The following is a 15,351-nucleotide window of genomic DNA, read 5'->3' as shown; positions in this document are numbered from 1 at the left end:
CTATTACTACCATCAATAATGGCAGCAACAGCTACTATTTAGTGTTTATTATGGTTCAGGAGCTGCGCTAAGTAATCTTTATCTTATCAAGTACTTATAATAGCACAGTGAGGAAGAAGAAACCAGAGCCCAGAGAGGTTAAGCGCACTGTCTGAAGTCCCCCAGCTGGTAAGGGGCAGAGCTGGGGCTCAAAATTCAGAGCTGACACCAAAGTCCACCTCTTCACCATTCCACTGTACTGCTGACTGTGTGCATTCTGGGAGGGACTAGGCACCATCCCGTCTTACCATCTCTTTGACCCTAACACAGGTCCCTCGAGTTGGTGGCTACCTGGTCTCTGCCCTGGGGACTGGGGGGCCCAGGGTGAAGACTCCAGCCGCAGGCAGTCCTTATAGATGGACAGCTCCTTCTTACATTCCCCCACCAGTGGCCCCCTCGCAAAATCTGTCCACATCCTCAACTCTACCACCTACAAGAAACAACCCCTTCTGTGTTGAAGTCCAGTTTAAGAAGGCTAATATGAAGTTTACTAGTGGCTCTGATGGGAAATAAAGAAGGTATATTCTTGGTATCATTTTTCTTTTTAGGTTTGTAAAAGCTCTAAGGTTTTGTTGTCTGCATTTTTGCAATAGAATATTATCATCAAGAAGGCATTCCCTCAGCCCTTTCAGTTCCAAGGCGCTGTCCTGCAGGCCTCAGCAGGCCAGGACCGAAGCCTCCTTCCGGAGTTTCTTATCTTTTCAGGGCGAGAGTATGCATCCTTTCTTTTCCTCAACTCTTCCCAGGACCAATCAGAGGGGCGACTGCAGGAAGCCAGGGTCGTGGGAGTGAAGTGACAACCACCCCCTACCCGGTCCTGACCAGGAGGTCCTCGGGCGCGCGCAGCCCGCGCCACCGCTCACCTGCACGAAGCCCCAGAGCGGGTGGAGCGCGCAGTGCAGCAGCAGTGAGGGCCAGCAGTAGCCACGGCGCAGCACCAGGTCCCGGAGGAGCATCTCGGCCCGCGGCACCCGCTCCCGGGGCGAACTGTCAGGGGAGCAAAGCTCGGGTCAGGCGGGCGCCGCTGGCACCATCGTGGTTGCGCACCCGCACACACACGTAGCAGTCCAGGTTGGGCGGGCCCGCCCCGCACCCTGGCGCACCCTCGTCAAACAAGCCTGGCCTTTCATTCCAGCTTGCATCCTCGCTGACCCTTCATGCACACTCACGGGGGCCGGCATCCAAGAACTTACAGTCCGTCGTGGTGCACGCCCCCGGAATCCTGCGCGCAAACCCTGGCCCCATGCACACCTCCAGAAACAGCCAAGCACGCTTACCGAGCCCCGTGCACCTCCCCGGAAACAGCCATGCACAACTCTCTCCCACTGTCAGCACACTTCAAACCCGGCGGGCACCATTCACCCTGCGTGCACACCCACAGAAACAGCCGTGCACACCCAGCGACTCCTGCCCGCACGCTCGCTGACCCCGCATGTACACGCTGCGTGCACCCTCTCTGCCCCGCCGGCCCTCACTGCGCACACCGCAACACATGCACTTCAGGGCGCGCCCCGTTTGCCCTCGCGCTCTGCCGAGCCCCGGCCTCCGGCCTCAGGGCACGAGCTTCCCCCACGTCTCCTTCTCCGCCCGCACCCCTCCGGGGCCTTACGCCACCTTGCCTGGCGGCGGCCCCAGCCGATCCTCGGCGCGAGGAAGGGAGGCGCTCGCTCCCCCCGCGGCAGAATCTGTTCCCGAGCGGCCGGACGGCCCCCATTTAAAGCCAGCCGCCTCCCCAGTCCCCCGCCCTCTAGGCGGGGCCTCGGTCCTCACCCTGGCGACTGCGCGGGTGCCTGGGGGCTTCACATGCCTGGGAGGAGCGCCGGGCACAGGAGCAAAAGTTTGCGCGCGGCTTGGGCCTCGGGGCGGCTGAGCCGGGGGCCCCGGCAGGGCGCACTCGCACGGGGCGCAGGGCGCGGTGGCTCCGGGCTGCGCCTGGCCGCGCACGGGGCGGGAGGGGCGGCACCCCGCGCCCAGGGCCGGGGCGGGCTGCCGAGGCGGAGGCGGAGGGCGGGGAAAGTCTCCTCCTAGCCGCCTGGAGCGGGCGGTGCGTGCCCTCCCCGGGTCCCCTTCCTCCCCGGTGGCGCCGCGCGGCTGCCCGGGGCGCTGGGGTGCCCGAGCTCGGGCCGCCCGTCACGCCGGCTCGCGAGAAGCGGCGGCTAGAGGCGCTGGCCGCGAGCGCCTGTTCTGGCCGCAGGGCCGCGGGCGGAGGCGAAATAAATAATGCACGAAAAAGGAAAACAGACGTGAGCCGAGCCAGAGCTCGCCCGCCTCCCGCCCGGGGCTGCGCTCCCGCCCGCGCTCCCCGCCGCCGCAGCTGCCGCCAGCGCCGCTGCAGTGATTCCTCGTCTCCATCTAGTGAGGCTATTGTGTATTGGGCGCTTAATAATTTATTTATCCACCCGCGAGGCAGAGGACTCCAGCTCCCGAGGGTCTTGCTCCTTGCCTGCCGTCCCCCCCGCCAAGTTTCTCCGAGGGGGCGGGAAGGGGGTAAGGACTGACTCGTGGAGACCCCTTTTTGCGCTCGATCCCTGCGGAATCCCTCCCCTCCTCCACCCCATTCGGACGGGGCCGAAGGCGCCCCGGTTGCCCGGGCTCGAGGTGCAGGCCGCCACTCTCGGGGCCAAATGCTGTGTTCTCCCTTCTGTAGTCCCGGGCGGGGGGACCGTTCCAGCCACACGACTGCACCTTGGAAGGAGTTGCCGACGGCCCCGGGGAGGACCTCTCCACCACTGCTTTTCGTCAGCCATCTCAAACTCCTGTTTGAGGCGAGATTATCAACAAGTCGGTGGCGAAGTAGCGCGTTACGTTTCTTTCAAACAAGCTGCCCCGGGCCCCGCCAGGCCGCACCACAGGTATGCACGGCCTCGGCCGATCGGGTGGGAGCACCTGGCGAGCGCTTTGATTGATAGAGGGGCTCTCCAGAGCGCCCCCGCCCCCAAGGCATGGACAATCTTATTTTTAGGTTGGGTGAAGGAACCAGGGGGTCAGGACCAGAGAGCGGAGAGTCAGACACCATAGCTCATTCATCGAAGGAACATTTACTTAGTTCCTTTCCCCAACCTCTCTGGGCACCCTTAAGTCACCCCCTGTAAACACACACTCTATAAACTGCTCTGCAAACCGGCTTTCAGATCAATTTCCTAGCGACCTCTTTCATGCTGAGTGCTCACCCGAGGCTCTTCTCCATACAAACTCCGTAGAGCCACATCTGAACCAGCAAGATGTTCGGACGCAATCGTGAATGAGGCCCTGTCCCTTCCCTCCAAGAGCTTGAGGTCTGATCTGGGGGACAGATAACAAAACCAGCCATTCCACTGTCCACTGGCATTCTGTGTGACAAAAGCACTATAAGGGGAGGAGAGAGCAGTGAAAACTGGAGGGAGGGTCAGGAAAGGCTTCCAAGGTTGGGTGACTGGCCGGGAGTGGGGGAGTATTTCAGGCATTGGGAACCCCCTGGGCAAAGATGTGGAGATGCTTGTTCATCTGTTCATTCATTCCATACATAGTGTCCGGAACACCTACTAAGGGCCAGACAGAGCATTGGATGCTGGGTATACAACAGTGGACAAATCAGATCTTCTTGTTGCCTTTAAGGGGCCCACCATAGTGGGAGGAGGGACGGGAAGAAAATATTGGTGTCGGGGCAGGAGGGGCTTCCTGGATGACTTGCTTTCACCAGTGGTTTGAAGCAGGAGAATGAGGCACAAAATGAGCCCTATTGGTCAGCTGAGGTCAAAATAACACGGTATTTTAATGCCTTTCCACTTAAGCCAGCCAGGGTATTTTGTTCAGTCCACGACTTCAGTCTTTAGATATGACAGCGGCCCCTGAGGTTTATATGGAGCACTTTGCTACTTAAAAATGTTCTTAAATCACATTCTAATTCAGTTCTTACAATTCTGTGGGGTAAATGTAATTGCGCCATTTGTCAAGTTCAGAGATGTGACTTTCCCAGGATCACACAGCTGCTCACCTGGGATTCAGAAGTACTGGCCCCAACCAGAGGTCCAACACTTCAGGAGAACCTAGGCAGGTTATGCCTGTTGGAAAGCCTTCATTATCCATTCTGATCTTCGGTATTCCTGTACTGGACCCAGTCTATGCACCTCTTGAGTGTCAGCTGGCTCCACATCCTCCCAGCCCTCATAACACCATGGAATATCACATCTGTCTTAGGGTGAAGACCAAGCAACCCATGGTACCTGGGATCTGCCTACTCGGGCCAGGTAACTCTCCTCAAGAAATGCAGGGGCATTAAACCTTGCAGCAAATTTTGATGAACAAAAGACAAGAGATGGGAGGGACCCAGCATATGGATGGTAGTAGTTCCATTTGGCCTGTCAGAAGATGTCCAGGAGGTGTGATTGAGTAACTGGCAATGTTTTCTTCCAAAGATGCAGCCACCTCGATAACCCACAGCCTTATATTTACTGTCCTCCTTCCTTCCTTCACTTCCTTTTTCCTTTATTTTTCTTGTCTTAGGATTGTAGCCCTCAATAAAGTGTTAGCAAGCAAGCATTGCTTCATGCTTTGTCTCCTAAGGAACCAGGGACAGTGGGTACCACAAGTGGTCCAGACAGCAAGTCTTCAGGATCAGATGTTGGAGCTGGATTTCCCATCTATCTGGAAGCCACAGGGGCCCCATTACTGATGGGAAGCAGGTCATAATCACGCATATATTTGACATTACTATTTGTAAAGCTTCACCTCTGGCTAAGTGAAATGAGATGTGGGTAAAAAGCAAGGCTATGGGAGGTCAAGTGGCCACTGTGTTCGATCAACGATAATCATAAGGATTGTGAGGTTAGATGGCTTCTTCTGACAGCACTGGAGATTCTGCAGAAAGAAAGTGATAGGGAAGCTGTTTGCCAACTTGAGGCATACTTTGTGAAGGCTTTAAGGGCACTCTCATCTCTTGACATCCACAAGGCAGACTATGCTGAAAAATAGGCTCAGGATCTGATTGCAAGGCTGGCAGAACTGGAAAGAACACGACACGTGCAGCCACACAGTTATTCACATCAGGGCTCTGATAGGGAAAGAGTTGGACCTTGTGATCTAGAATAGGAATATTTGGGCAAACAAGCCTGAAAATCTTGGGTCTGCAGGGGGAAGTGGCTCAGCTAATTGTTTATGGAAATAACAATACTGAAAGCTCAGGGGCATGGAGGTCAGGTAAATAGTCAATGGATGAACTCATAGGAGTGGACACAAAAGTACGGATGTTCCTGCCTCATATTCATACTCACTAGGGAGCACCCATTGCCAGGGGGGCTCTCAGCAATCAGTTGGACAGGATGGCCCAGCCTGTGGAAGTCAGCCATCCTCTCCCTCTGGCCATCTTAGCGCTTCCCTGAACGATGGCTTGGTCTGCTGAAGGCTGAGCTGTGGCATCAGCTTGGAGACAACAACCTGTGGGGTTGGGCCATTGTTCTCCTGGTTGCAGTGTGAGTTGATAGATGTGTCTCCAACAGCAAGAACACACATGGAGGAGACATGGAAGAGAGTCAGGAAGAAGCCCAGATTTTAAACTTTTGTTTAAAACCACTTGTATCTTCCCAAATTTGTTGTCCTTTCTTAAATCCTAAGAAAGGACCAAAACTTTGGGAAAATTTGTCAGGACTGGGCATGCTTGGTGGCACAGCCTGGTCCAGTGCCATTTTCCAATGTCACAGGAGAGTCCAAACAGATATGATCCAAGAGAACATTTGATTGGAACTGCTTGGTGGGCCACCGCTCTGGCCCAGTGGGTCAAGTCCAAATGCCAGCCCAGCTGGGAGAGCTGGCTTCATCTCTTCTCTTCTGTGTGCTGGGCCAAGCAGGAGCCATCAGGATGAAGGAGATAGATCCTCCTCCCCAAGGTCTCACATTCTAGTAGAGAGAGGAGAAGCATACATGATCCCTAAGCTGCAAATAGGACCATTTCTCTTCTCTGCTTTCAAGTCCCAGAAGACCCTCACACAGCACCCAAGCAACTTCAGCCCCTGCCACTCCGCACTCACTCCCCGCCTTTGTCCTTGGTGCTCCAGCACTTCCTGCTGTTTCACATCTCCCGGCTCTTCTCACGCTGTTTCCTGTGCTGAGAATCCCTTCTCCTCTTGCCAACTTGGCTAATTCCTATACAGTCATCCCTGTCTCCCTTCTCCCGATCTTACACACCTCTCCATCATGGCACTCGAATTATTAGGACGTGGGCAGTCAGGGATGCAGCAGGGCGTGGACTTAATGGAAAGAACTCTGGTACTGGTGTTGCTTGACCATGGGAGGAATCTGGAAAGTTCCCTTCAGTTCTCTAAGGAAAAGCCTCACTTTTCCTGTCTGCAAAACAAGGATGCTGACATTCACTTTGCTGGGCTACAGTGGGAAATACTAGAAATAACGCACGTAAAGCGTTGAGCCCAGTGCCTTCACAGAGCAGACCCTCAAGAAATCCTGTCCGTCTCATCTAGGTGCAAGTTTGTCTCCTCTCCTAATTGTGCGGGCCTTGGGGGAAGGGGCTCTGTTTTATTCATCTTTGAGTTCAGACACCCGGCAGCCCCCCACGTCTAATAGGAGCTCTGTAAATATTTGAGAGTGACTGTAGAACCCAGTGCCACTGGACCTCTGTGCAAGGGTCTCCTTCACTCTCCAACCTCCCTTCTCACTGTCTCCTGTTACCCCGCCTCCAGCCTCCTTGTTATTTAAACACTCAGACCCAAGCGTGCCTCAGGGCCAGGGCCTGGGCCTGGTTGTTCCCTCCGCCTGACACCCTTCCCCCGTCTCAGCAGGGCACACTCCCTCACGCCTTTCAAGTCTTTGCTTGCCTATCACTCTTCTACCCAGACCCAGGCTGACCACCCTATTTAAATTGATAGCCCGTGCCTGCTGGCTTTCCCCATTCTCCCATGTTGTTTTATTTTTCTCGCTAGTATATATTGCTTCCTAATACACACTTTTAAAACTTGTTTCCTGTGATTAGTATGTGTCTCCTCTCCTATTAAAATGTAAGCTTCTTGAGGGCAGGGGGTTTGGACTCCTCTGTTCGTAGCCTGGAGCAGATACTTCCTGCATTCTGCACCATATCCGCTCAACACACCGCTGGTTTCAGCACAGCCATGATGGCAGCTCCTCTGCACACTGGGGTCCTCTGCCTCCCCCCCCCGCCCCCCACCTCCCCCAGTAAGCTGCTTATCTTTACTTTTCTGCCTGAGAGCCAAGGAAAGCAGGCAAAAACCAGAAGTGCAGGGGGCGAGGCCTCTAGAAGGACCTGAACAATGGAGTAGGATTGTGGACACATACCCTGGCCTGCCTTTCTTTGAAGACTATTCTGAAGCTCATTCTTACAGTTCCTTGGGGGTCCCCCCCTTAGTGGACTGAGGCCCTTTTGACTGTGGGGGGGGGGGGGCCGGGTCACTGTCTCCATTAACACAGCCTTAAGTGGCTCCTCCCTCCTCCTTCTGGGCTCACCTTCCAAACAGATCACCCACATGAGTCCTGGTCTCACGCTCTGCTTTTGGGAGAACGCAAACCAAGAGGCCACCACACTCCAAGCCTAGAGCATGCTTGACCTACGACCGCCCGGTACATATTTGTTGAAGGAGTGAATGGAAAGAGAGACAACTTAACAGAATTTTACATTTTGCGTCTTGCTTTCTGATGAAATGTTTGGGTGACTTTTTTTTATCATAAGGTGAACTTGCTGAATCCTGTTTCTTCTTGTTTACACTAGGATTTTCACAGAATGACTTCTGCCTGGGAACCTGTCTTTGAGCTTTGTAGATTTTTCAGGGAATGAGGATTTTTGCCATTTACTTTAGTCAGAAATGTCAGAAGCATCCAGGAGCTTGAAGATCTGCTAACACCCGCGTTGACTGGCTCATCACTCAGCTATTTGTTATAACTTTTCAAGGAGCATGCCTACCTCAGAGTTTGATGAGAAGGATTACCTTGGTGTGTTTGTCCCTGAAATAATTGAGATAATCTGTGCTCATTTAGGCACTTAACGAACATGTATAGAATACAGATTATGTGCCAGACTTGAGCACTGGAGATCAGAATTGCCTGAGAGAGGGTCCCTGCCCTCCCTCTGGGAGCTCCTGGCTAGTGGGGGGGACAGAGAAAGGAAGAGATGATTATAAACATGGTGTGAGAAGGGCTGTGATAGTGGTGAGCACAGGCTGCAAACTTTCAGGAAGAACCTAGTGCTTTCAGCATCTCGGCATAATTGTACGTTCTGCTTTAGATTAACCAAACTGTGATTTTCTGCACACGTTTGCTCTTTACAACTCCCTGCCTTTGCATGTACTGTTTCCTCTACCTGGAATGCTTTCCCTCCATCTTCCTGGCAAAGTCCTAGTCATCCTTCAAATCCTGGCTTACATTGCTTTGCCCAGGAAAGATTCCCTCCCCTATCCCAACACCCCACTAACCTCATCCTGTCCTGTGCTGTCTGTAGCCTGCCTCTTAGGAGCTGCCCTTTTTAGCCTCTTGTGTGAGCAATGAGTAATTGATGGCGTAGGGGTGGGGCGCACGATTCGGGAGAAAAACATATTGACTCTGATATCAAACAGAGCTGGGTTTGGATCTCAGTACTGCTATTTCCTGGCTATGTGTTCCTGGGCATGGCTGGAGAAGAGGGTGGGAAAGTACAAGGAAAGAGGCTGCGGGAAGGAAAGACTCGACCGCGGTGGGCCTCGTGAGCCATGCTAACATATCTGGAATTCATTTGGGGGGCAGTAGGGAAGCATTTAACAGTTTTAAGCAAGAAAATGGCATCGTACAGTTGTGACTTATAAAGACCATGCTGGCATCACGGGGAAGAGGGATATGAGTGAAGAGGTGCTCAGATGGAAGGTGGGCAAGCCGAGGGCTGGCTGAGAGCCTGGACTTAGAGTCACACGGTTTAGGTTTGAATAGCAGCCTTTACCTAGCTGTGTGATCTTGGGCAATCATTTACACTCTCTGAGCCTCAGTTTCCTCATCTGTAAAATGGGAACAATGAAATTACTTTCTTTTCCTGGGAAGATCACAAGAGAACATAAATGGGAATGGGTTTGGTCAACTCTAAAATACCATGCAAGTACTAGACATGATCAGTAATCAGTGGGGGCTTTAAACATGTTAGTTTATTTCTGGTAAAAGGAAGCCTGGGGCTAGTATGGTGCTCCACAGAGTAGGGTCCAGGTTTTTTCTAGCTTGTTGATCTGCAATTCTCAGCATGTAGGTTTCTTTTTACTTCATGGTCCAATATAGCTGCTTGAACTCCAGCCATCAGATCCACATTCCAACTAGCAGGGAAAAGGAAGAGAAAAAGACGGGTAGGTTCCTCCCTTTAAGAACACTTTCTGGAAGTATCAAATGACATTTCTGCTTACATCCTATGGACCTGAGCATAATCACATGACAACACCTAGCTGCGAGGGAAGCTGGGAAAAACATTTCAGAGCAGCTATGTGCCCAGCTTAAAATCAGAGATGCCATTACCGATGAATAAGAGAGATACTGATATTGGGGGACAACCAGACAACTAGCAATTTCTTGATTTGCACTGTGGAGTTCATATGTTAGATTTCTTAAAAGTGAAATGTATGTCACCCATAGGACATTAGACAAGAAAGAGCAACCCCAGAGGCAGTGTTGCAGGAAGGGTGCTTAATTATGTTATATAAGAGGTTCAAGGATATCCCTTTTTCCCCAGTAATGGGGGCCCTCTTTTGGATCGTATTCCAAGGAGACAGTGACACCTACCTGCTTGGGGGAGGCTTGAGCAGCCCCTCGTGTTGATGCAACCATGATGAGCAAGACAGAGGGCAGCCTCATGGAGCTCAGGTCAGAGAGGCAGGGGGCTGAGGGCCCCATGGCAGCAGCAGGCCAGGTGGACCGTCAGGAGGGAGGCAAACCTTTGAGTTTTGCAAGAGTGTGAAAGAGGCTCTAAACCAGAGGCAGCCAGCCCATGTAGACAGCATGGGGCCACACAACCTGGAACACACGGGGATGTCTCCCTGAAAGCCCAGCTCCTCTCTCCCAGCCTCTCTGCACTTCCTTAATGGGTGGAGTGGCAGGCTGAGACCAGACACCGCCAGACTTCTTCTGGCATCCAGTCTATACCTAACTGAGCATAGAGAAAGCTTTAAAAGAGCCCCAGAGTAAATCATTCTTTCCAGGTACTTTTATCTTTAGATCCTTAGCATGCATAGAATTAAGATGCTGGTACCCAGAGTTAGGTAAAGCAGGCAATAAGAATGACTACCATTTCTTGGCTGTTTACTAAGCACCAGGGTCTGTTTCAAAGATATTACAGTGTTAACTCCTTATATCTTCATGGCAAACTTACAAGGTAGTTACTGTTCTTGTCACCATTTTATAGATAAGGAAACTGGGAAAGAATGATGAGTCTGCAACAGTGGTTCCAGAGTGTGCCCCTTGCGGCATCCACCTTCTATGCCATGTGACTTGGTATTGCCCTCCCACTGACTCTGGGCCTCTGTGACCTACTTTGGACCCATGGGAAAGTGTAGTGTAAGCAGAGCTTGGAGGGTGCTGTGTAACTGGGTTTTCTTACTTTTGCTTCTCTTCCCATGGTCACATGGTGCCCTGGCTAGCTTGCCAGAGGTGAAAGACACATGGAACAGAGTTGAGTTGCTCCCAGCTGAGGCCAGATCAGCCAACAGCCAAATGAACCTCAGACCTGTGGGTGAGCCCAGCCAAGATCAGCAAAGCTACTTAGCCAATCTGCAACTGACTCCTGGTGCATGAGTAAACCCACCCAGATCAGCAGAGCCCACCCAGATCAGCAGAGCCCACCCAGATCGAGGGGCCTCCACAGATCTGGGAGCTAGGTAGATATTTCTCAGTGTACACCACCGAGGTTAACAGCATTATCATGACACTGGATAGCTTGTACAGGAGATTACGTAAATTCCCAGCCAGTCATTGGTACAGCCAGGAGTTGAACCCAGGTGGTTTGCCTGCAGAGCCCACACTCTTAGATGCTCTTCTATTCTGGCTGTTGGCAAACCATGGCCTGCAAGCCAAATCCAGTCCACCCCCTGTTTTTGTACAGCCTATGAGCTAAGAATGGTTATTATAGATGAACATTTTCAATCGGTTTGATTATAGGGAACAGTTACTTTGAACCTCAATTAAACAAATGCTACCCCACAAAAAGGAATTCCATTCTTCTCATTGGTAGACTTATTATTCAAAATGTATACTTAATTATTCTATTTCTAATTTCATCAATAATTACTTGTGGAAATTTGTTTTTATTATGTAGGTATCTATACAATATCCTTGATTTTGCCTCTTAGCTTGCAAAGCCTAAAATATTTACTCTCTGGCTCTTTACAGAACAAGTTTATACACTCGTGTTCTATATGATAGTTTGACTGAGATGTTTGGTCTTTGAATTTGGTCCTCAGGCCCAGAAATGGAAAGAATCAGACAGTTAAGAGCTTGATAGGCCCTCAGAAGTCTTCTAATCAAAACTCAGAGGCAGAATTAGACTCAAGGTCTCTGGTCTCCTAGCCCGGAGCTCTTCTACTGCTTTCTAGAGGGACTTTCTAGTTGGATTTGTTTAAAAGCCTCCAAATCTCCAACTGGAATGTTCTTGGTACCCACAGGCCTCCTCTTTTTATCCTCCCTTCTGAGGGCCCGTGCCCACTCACATGAGAATGGATGATTCATTGTTTATTTCTCCAGCTCTGCCCCGAGCCGTCTAACATGAATTTGTGCTGTGTGCCTCTGTGATAATTAAAAAATTTGAACATTTAGGAATGATTTTTACTGCAGACAGTGGAGAAATTCTCTCCTGAAGAGTTTCACAATCTGGCCTCATTAGAAAGGAGAAATGGAATGGGAGAATTAAGGAGAAAACTCATTTCTTCCCTGAGTGTGTTAATGAGCTAAGCCACAGGAGGTCATGTGTAAGCTGGGCTGCAAGCTGCTGTAAATTAAATTTATTACGCACCAAGGGATTCTAATAAACATTATTTAAAAATAGCAACAGACAGTCATTTGTATTATGTCATGTGACCTGGTTATGGCGACACATTTGTGCCTCTGCTATTAATCAGAGTCACTTTGAGAGGCAGTTGATAAATACTTTTAGAGCTACTGGCACCTTCCACTTAATTAAGATTGTCCTGGAAAAAAACAGGGTGAGTCAAAAATAGTCATCGTGTATAGCATTGCACCCTGGAGGCCCTTGACGCTCATTAGGTGATGCTTATTAGGCTTTCCAAGAGGGATAAACCTGAAAGAAAATGCCACTTTCCTTAATAAAATCCCGGGCCCTGGAAGGTTCGCATTGGAGGGCACTTTCTTAAGGTTGGGGGTGGGGTGAGATGGGGGGATACTGCTGAGCTTTGCTGGGAAGAAGTCACCTGTGCTTGGGAGGGGGATGGTGCTACCCACCTGCTGCCATCCCACTCCAGCCTCATAGGGGCGCTGCTTGCCCTTTACCCCTCTGGGCCCAATATGGACAAAAACCTTTCTTTCATCCTCTGGAACATGAAAGAGAATGTTCTAACAATGCCTAGAATTATCTTTGGAAAATACCAAACATGAGCTTGTCACTCCCTCGTTTAAGCTCTCTGAGTTTGTTGCTCTCTGTGATCTAGCACCTGCCTCCTGTCCCAGCTCTGTCCCCACCACTCTCCACATGTACCACTGACCGCGCAAGCAAGTGCATTCGTAGGGCTGAGACTTTGGGATCTGGAATCAGGTTGACCTATGTTTGAATTATGGTTCCGCCACTTATTGGGTGGGCAACCATGGACAAATTACTTAACTCTTACCTCTGTTTTCTCACCTGTAAAATGGCGACAATTATGCCTAGCGCATAAAGTGTCATGAGGATTCCGTGAAATAATCCATATGAGGGCTGGGCACTTGGAAAAGCTCTCCAGAAGTGTTCAAAAAAACAACAAAGAGCCTTAGCAGTAGTTCCTTGGCAATGCCCTTTTAATTCTCTTGGCTCAAACCAACCTCACCCCATGCTTTGCCTCATTAACAACTTTTCATCCTTTGAACCTCTTGGCTCAAGCATCATTTGTCTTGAGAAGACTTCCAGACCCCTGTGTGATTTAGAGACCCCTCTTCTGGGCTCCTTTCACACACGGGTCCTTGACTTCATCAACGTGCTCTAATAGTCGGTGCCTTTGTCTAGGGCTGCCGTGGGCAAGGCTGAGTTCTTCAAGGACTGAGATCATTACCTTTGCGTCCCAGTGTCTGGTGCAGATCAAGTGCTCAAAAAGCGTCTGCTGAATAAAAGAACCAGCAGAGGATATTATGAGTTGAGGAAATGGGGCCCACAAAGAATGTGAGGTGAAGCTTAGTTTGAGTTCCCCTCAAAGTAGAGTCTGAGTCAAGGAGTTGGGTGAAAGGTGTTTATTCCGAAGGGGAGAGAACAGGGAAGGAGAAACAGGCAATAATAAGTGCTTTATCACATTGCTGTGGGCCACTGGGGCTCAGCTTCACTGAGGACCCCTAAGGAGCTCAGCATTGTTCCCAGAAGGGAAAGGAGGTAGGGGCTTGTACCCACTGACTGCCACCCCTGTTGGTAGGAGTTGTTAACCCCTCTGCATTTCTGGGCTGCCCTGTGTGGGGACCAAGTGAGCACCAGGCAGGGAAGCAACATGTGTCTGGCGCTGTAGCTGACACTCTGCAGCGTGCCCAGAACTGTCCACCACAGCTACAGCTGGCATCAGAGGTGAGTGAGGGGGGGTAGGGCAGGTGCCAAAAATGTCAGTGACACTTACCCATTTCCAGTTAAGGTTCCATTCCAGGGTCCTTTTATCTCCTCCTCAGTCTTATTTCGCATGGTGGACAGGATTGTGGCACCCACAGTTGAGGAGATCATGGCTGGACATCTTGACACCTTCAAATCCAGAACCCAGGGAGGGATGTGGCATCTTCTCTTGGCCCCCAATTCCATTCCCACCTGGGGGACCTGCTTCCTCCTTGGGAATGATGTATATGGCAGCCAGCCTCCAAGATGGTCCCAATGATCATTGCCTCCTGGTATTTGTGCCTGTGTAGACACGTCCTCCACTGAATCATGGCTGGCCTGTGTCACCTATAGAATATGGTGAAAGTGGCAGTGTGTGACTTCTAATACCGGGTGATAAAAGGTGTTGCAGCTTCCATCTTGGCCTCTTGGATATCTTACTCTGGAGGAAGCTGGCTGCCATGAGGGCTATGAGAGCCCTCAAGCAGCTTCATGGAGAGGCCATTGTGGAGAGAAACCAAGGCTCCCAGCCAACAGCTGGTGCCAACTTGCCAGCCATGTGATGACCCTCCTTAGAAGTGGATCCTCCAGCCCTGTCAAGCCCTCAGATGACTGCAGCTCCAATCAACAACTAACTGCACCTTCATTAGAGACCCCAAGGAAGAACTGCCCAACTGAGCCCTTCCCAAATTCCCAAGCCACAGACTCCATGAGCATAACGAAGGTCTGTTTGACACTGCAATACTTCGATTTGCAGCTATAGGAACTGGAATACCATCCTCTCCATGGGGGACCCTCAACTTCGGTCTAAAATGGAATAGGTTTAACAAGATAACCATGTCTCTACATGGACTTTTTCAGCTTTAACAAGAGTCACACCCATGATGTTTCCATCCTGCCTTTTATAAAAGCTGAGAGGGTAGAGGGAGGAAAAGAATTGGGGAGGCAGCTCAAGATGGCAGTCACCACCAAGACAATTCAAGTAGGTAGTTCATCAGTTACTGGGGGCACTTGATCACTGTGGATGGTCAAATGGAGAATTCATGTCCTAACCCAGGTGGGCTTGGCCATGATGCAGGCTGGGAACTCAGGCATGACTTGGGTAAGTGGAGGAAGCCAAAGCTGCCCTGGCCTGCTGGACTGGCCCTAATGGCAGATCCCACAACCCACATCCAGGATCCAGGTATTAGAACACACCTGGACCCGATCTGGTCTAGTGCCAATGCTCAAGAGAATTCAGTTTCGTGGGTGAACCTGGCAAATCAACACCCTCGGTTCTAGAAGGGTAGTTTGGATGAAGTCCCAGGTGTTCTGTCCATGATGGTTACAGTGTCTAGTTACCTGAGTGGAGGTCTCAGGACCTCCACCAAGTGGACCTGTTTTCTAGGATCAGGCCCTAGTTGTCCAAAGTAGCGTAGGGATCTAGTTACATGAAATGATGTTTACCTATGTAATGTGTTCCAAACAGTGCCTGACACAGTGTAAGCCCTTAATAAGAGTTAGCAGTGATGGTGATGATAATGATGATGATGATGGTGGTGGTGATGGGGAGGAGGATGAAGAGGAAGAGGAGAACTGGCCAACGACGTGGGGTTGAGGGAGGA

At 50.9% G+C, this 15,351-nt stretch overlaps 2 protein-coding genes and 1 pseudogene across 5 annotated transcripts in view; 2 read left to right on the top strand and 1 right to left on the bottom strand.

Annotated features, from left to right (window-relative positions):
* The window catches only part of PRIMA1 (proline rich membrane anchor 1), a 61,894-nt gene extending 59,917 nt beyond the window's left edge, over positions 1–1,977 (bottom strand). The window contains exons 1-2 of one of the 3 annotated variants that reach the window (XM_082384625.1): positions 1,810–1,977; positions 903–1,026 (exon numbers count right to left, since the gene is read on the bottom strand). In XM_082384625.1, coding sequence (XP_082240751.1) covers positions 903–995 — 93 coding nt within the window. In that variant the 5' untranslated portion in view covers positions 996–1,026; positions 1,810–1,977. Of the gene's footprint in view, positions 1–902; positions 1,027–1,653; positions 1,763–1,809 lie in introns of those variants that run through there. The other 2 variants (XM_082384627.1, XM_082384626.1) reach the window with 2 other exon arrangements.
* LOC309625277 (regulatory factor X-associated protein pseudogene) overlaps positions 1–15,351 on the top strand; it is a 228,078-nt pseudogene that overhangs the window by 22,217 nt on the left and 190,510 nt on the right. The window lies entirely within an intron of this gene.
* On the top strand, positions 1,472–3,821 carry LOC309626915 (uncharacterized protein; the record flags this gene model as incomplete). Its single annotated transcript, XM_082388234.1, has 3 exons — positions 1,472–1,684; positions 1,791–2,394; positions 2,687–3,821. 3 exons carry the CDS (start codon positions 1,472–1,474, stop codon positions 3,055–3,057), a joined length of 1,188 nt encoding a protein of 395 aa, XP_082244360.1. The 3' UTR covers positions 3,058–3,821.

Source organism: Balaenoptera borealis (genome assembly GCF_965194805.1).
Source record: "Balaenoptera borealis genome assembly, chromosome: 3".
NCBI classification, from domain to species: domain Eukaryota; kingdom Metazoa; phylum Chordata; class Mammalia; order Artiodactyla; family Balaenopteridae; genus Balaenoptera; species Balaenoptera borealis.
This window is presented reverse-complemented; position numbering and strand designations above follow the sequence as displayed.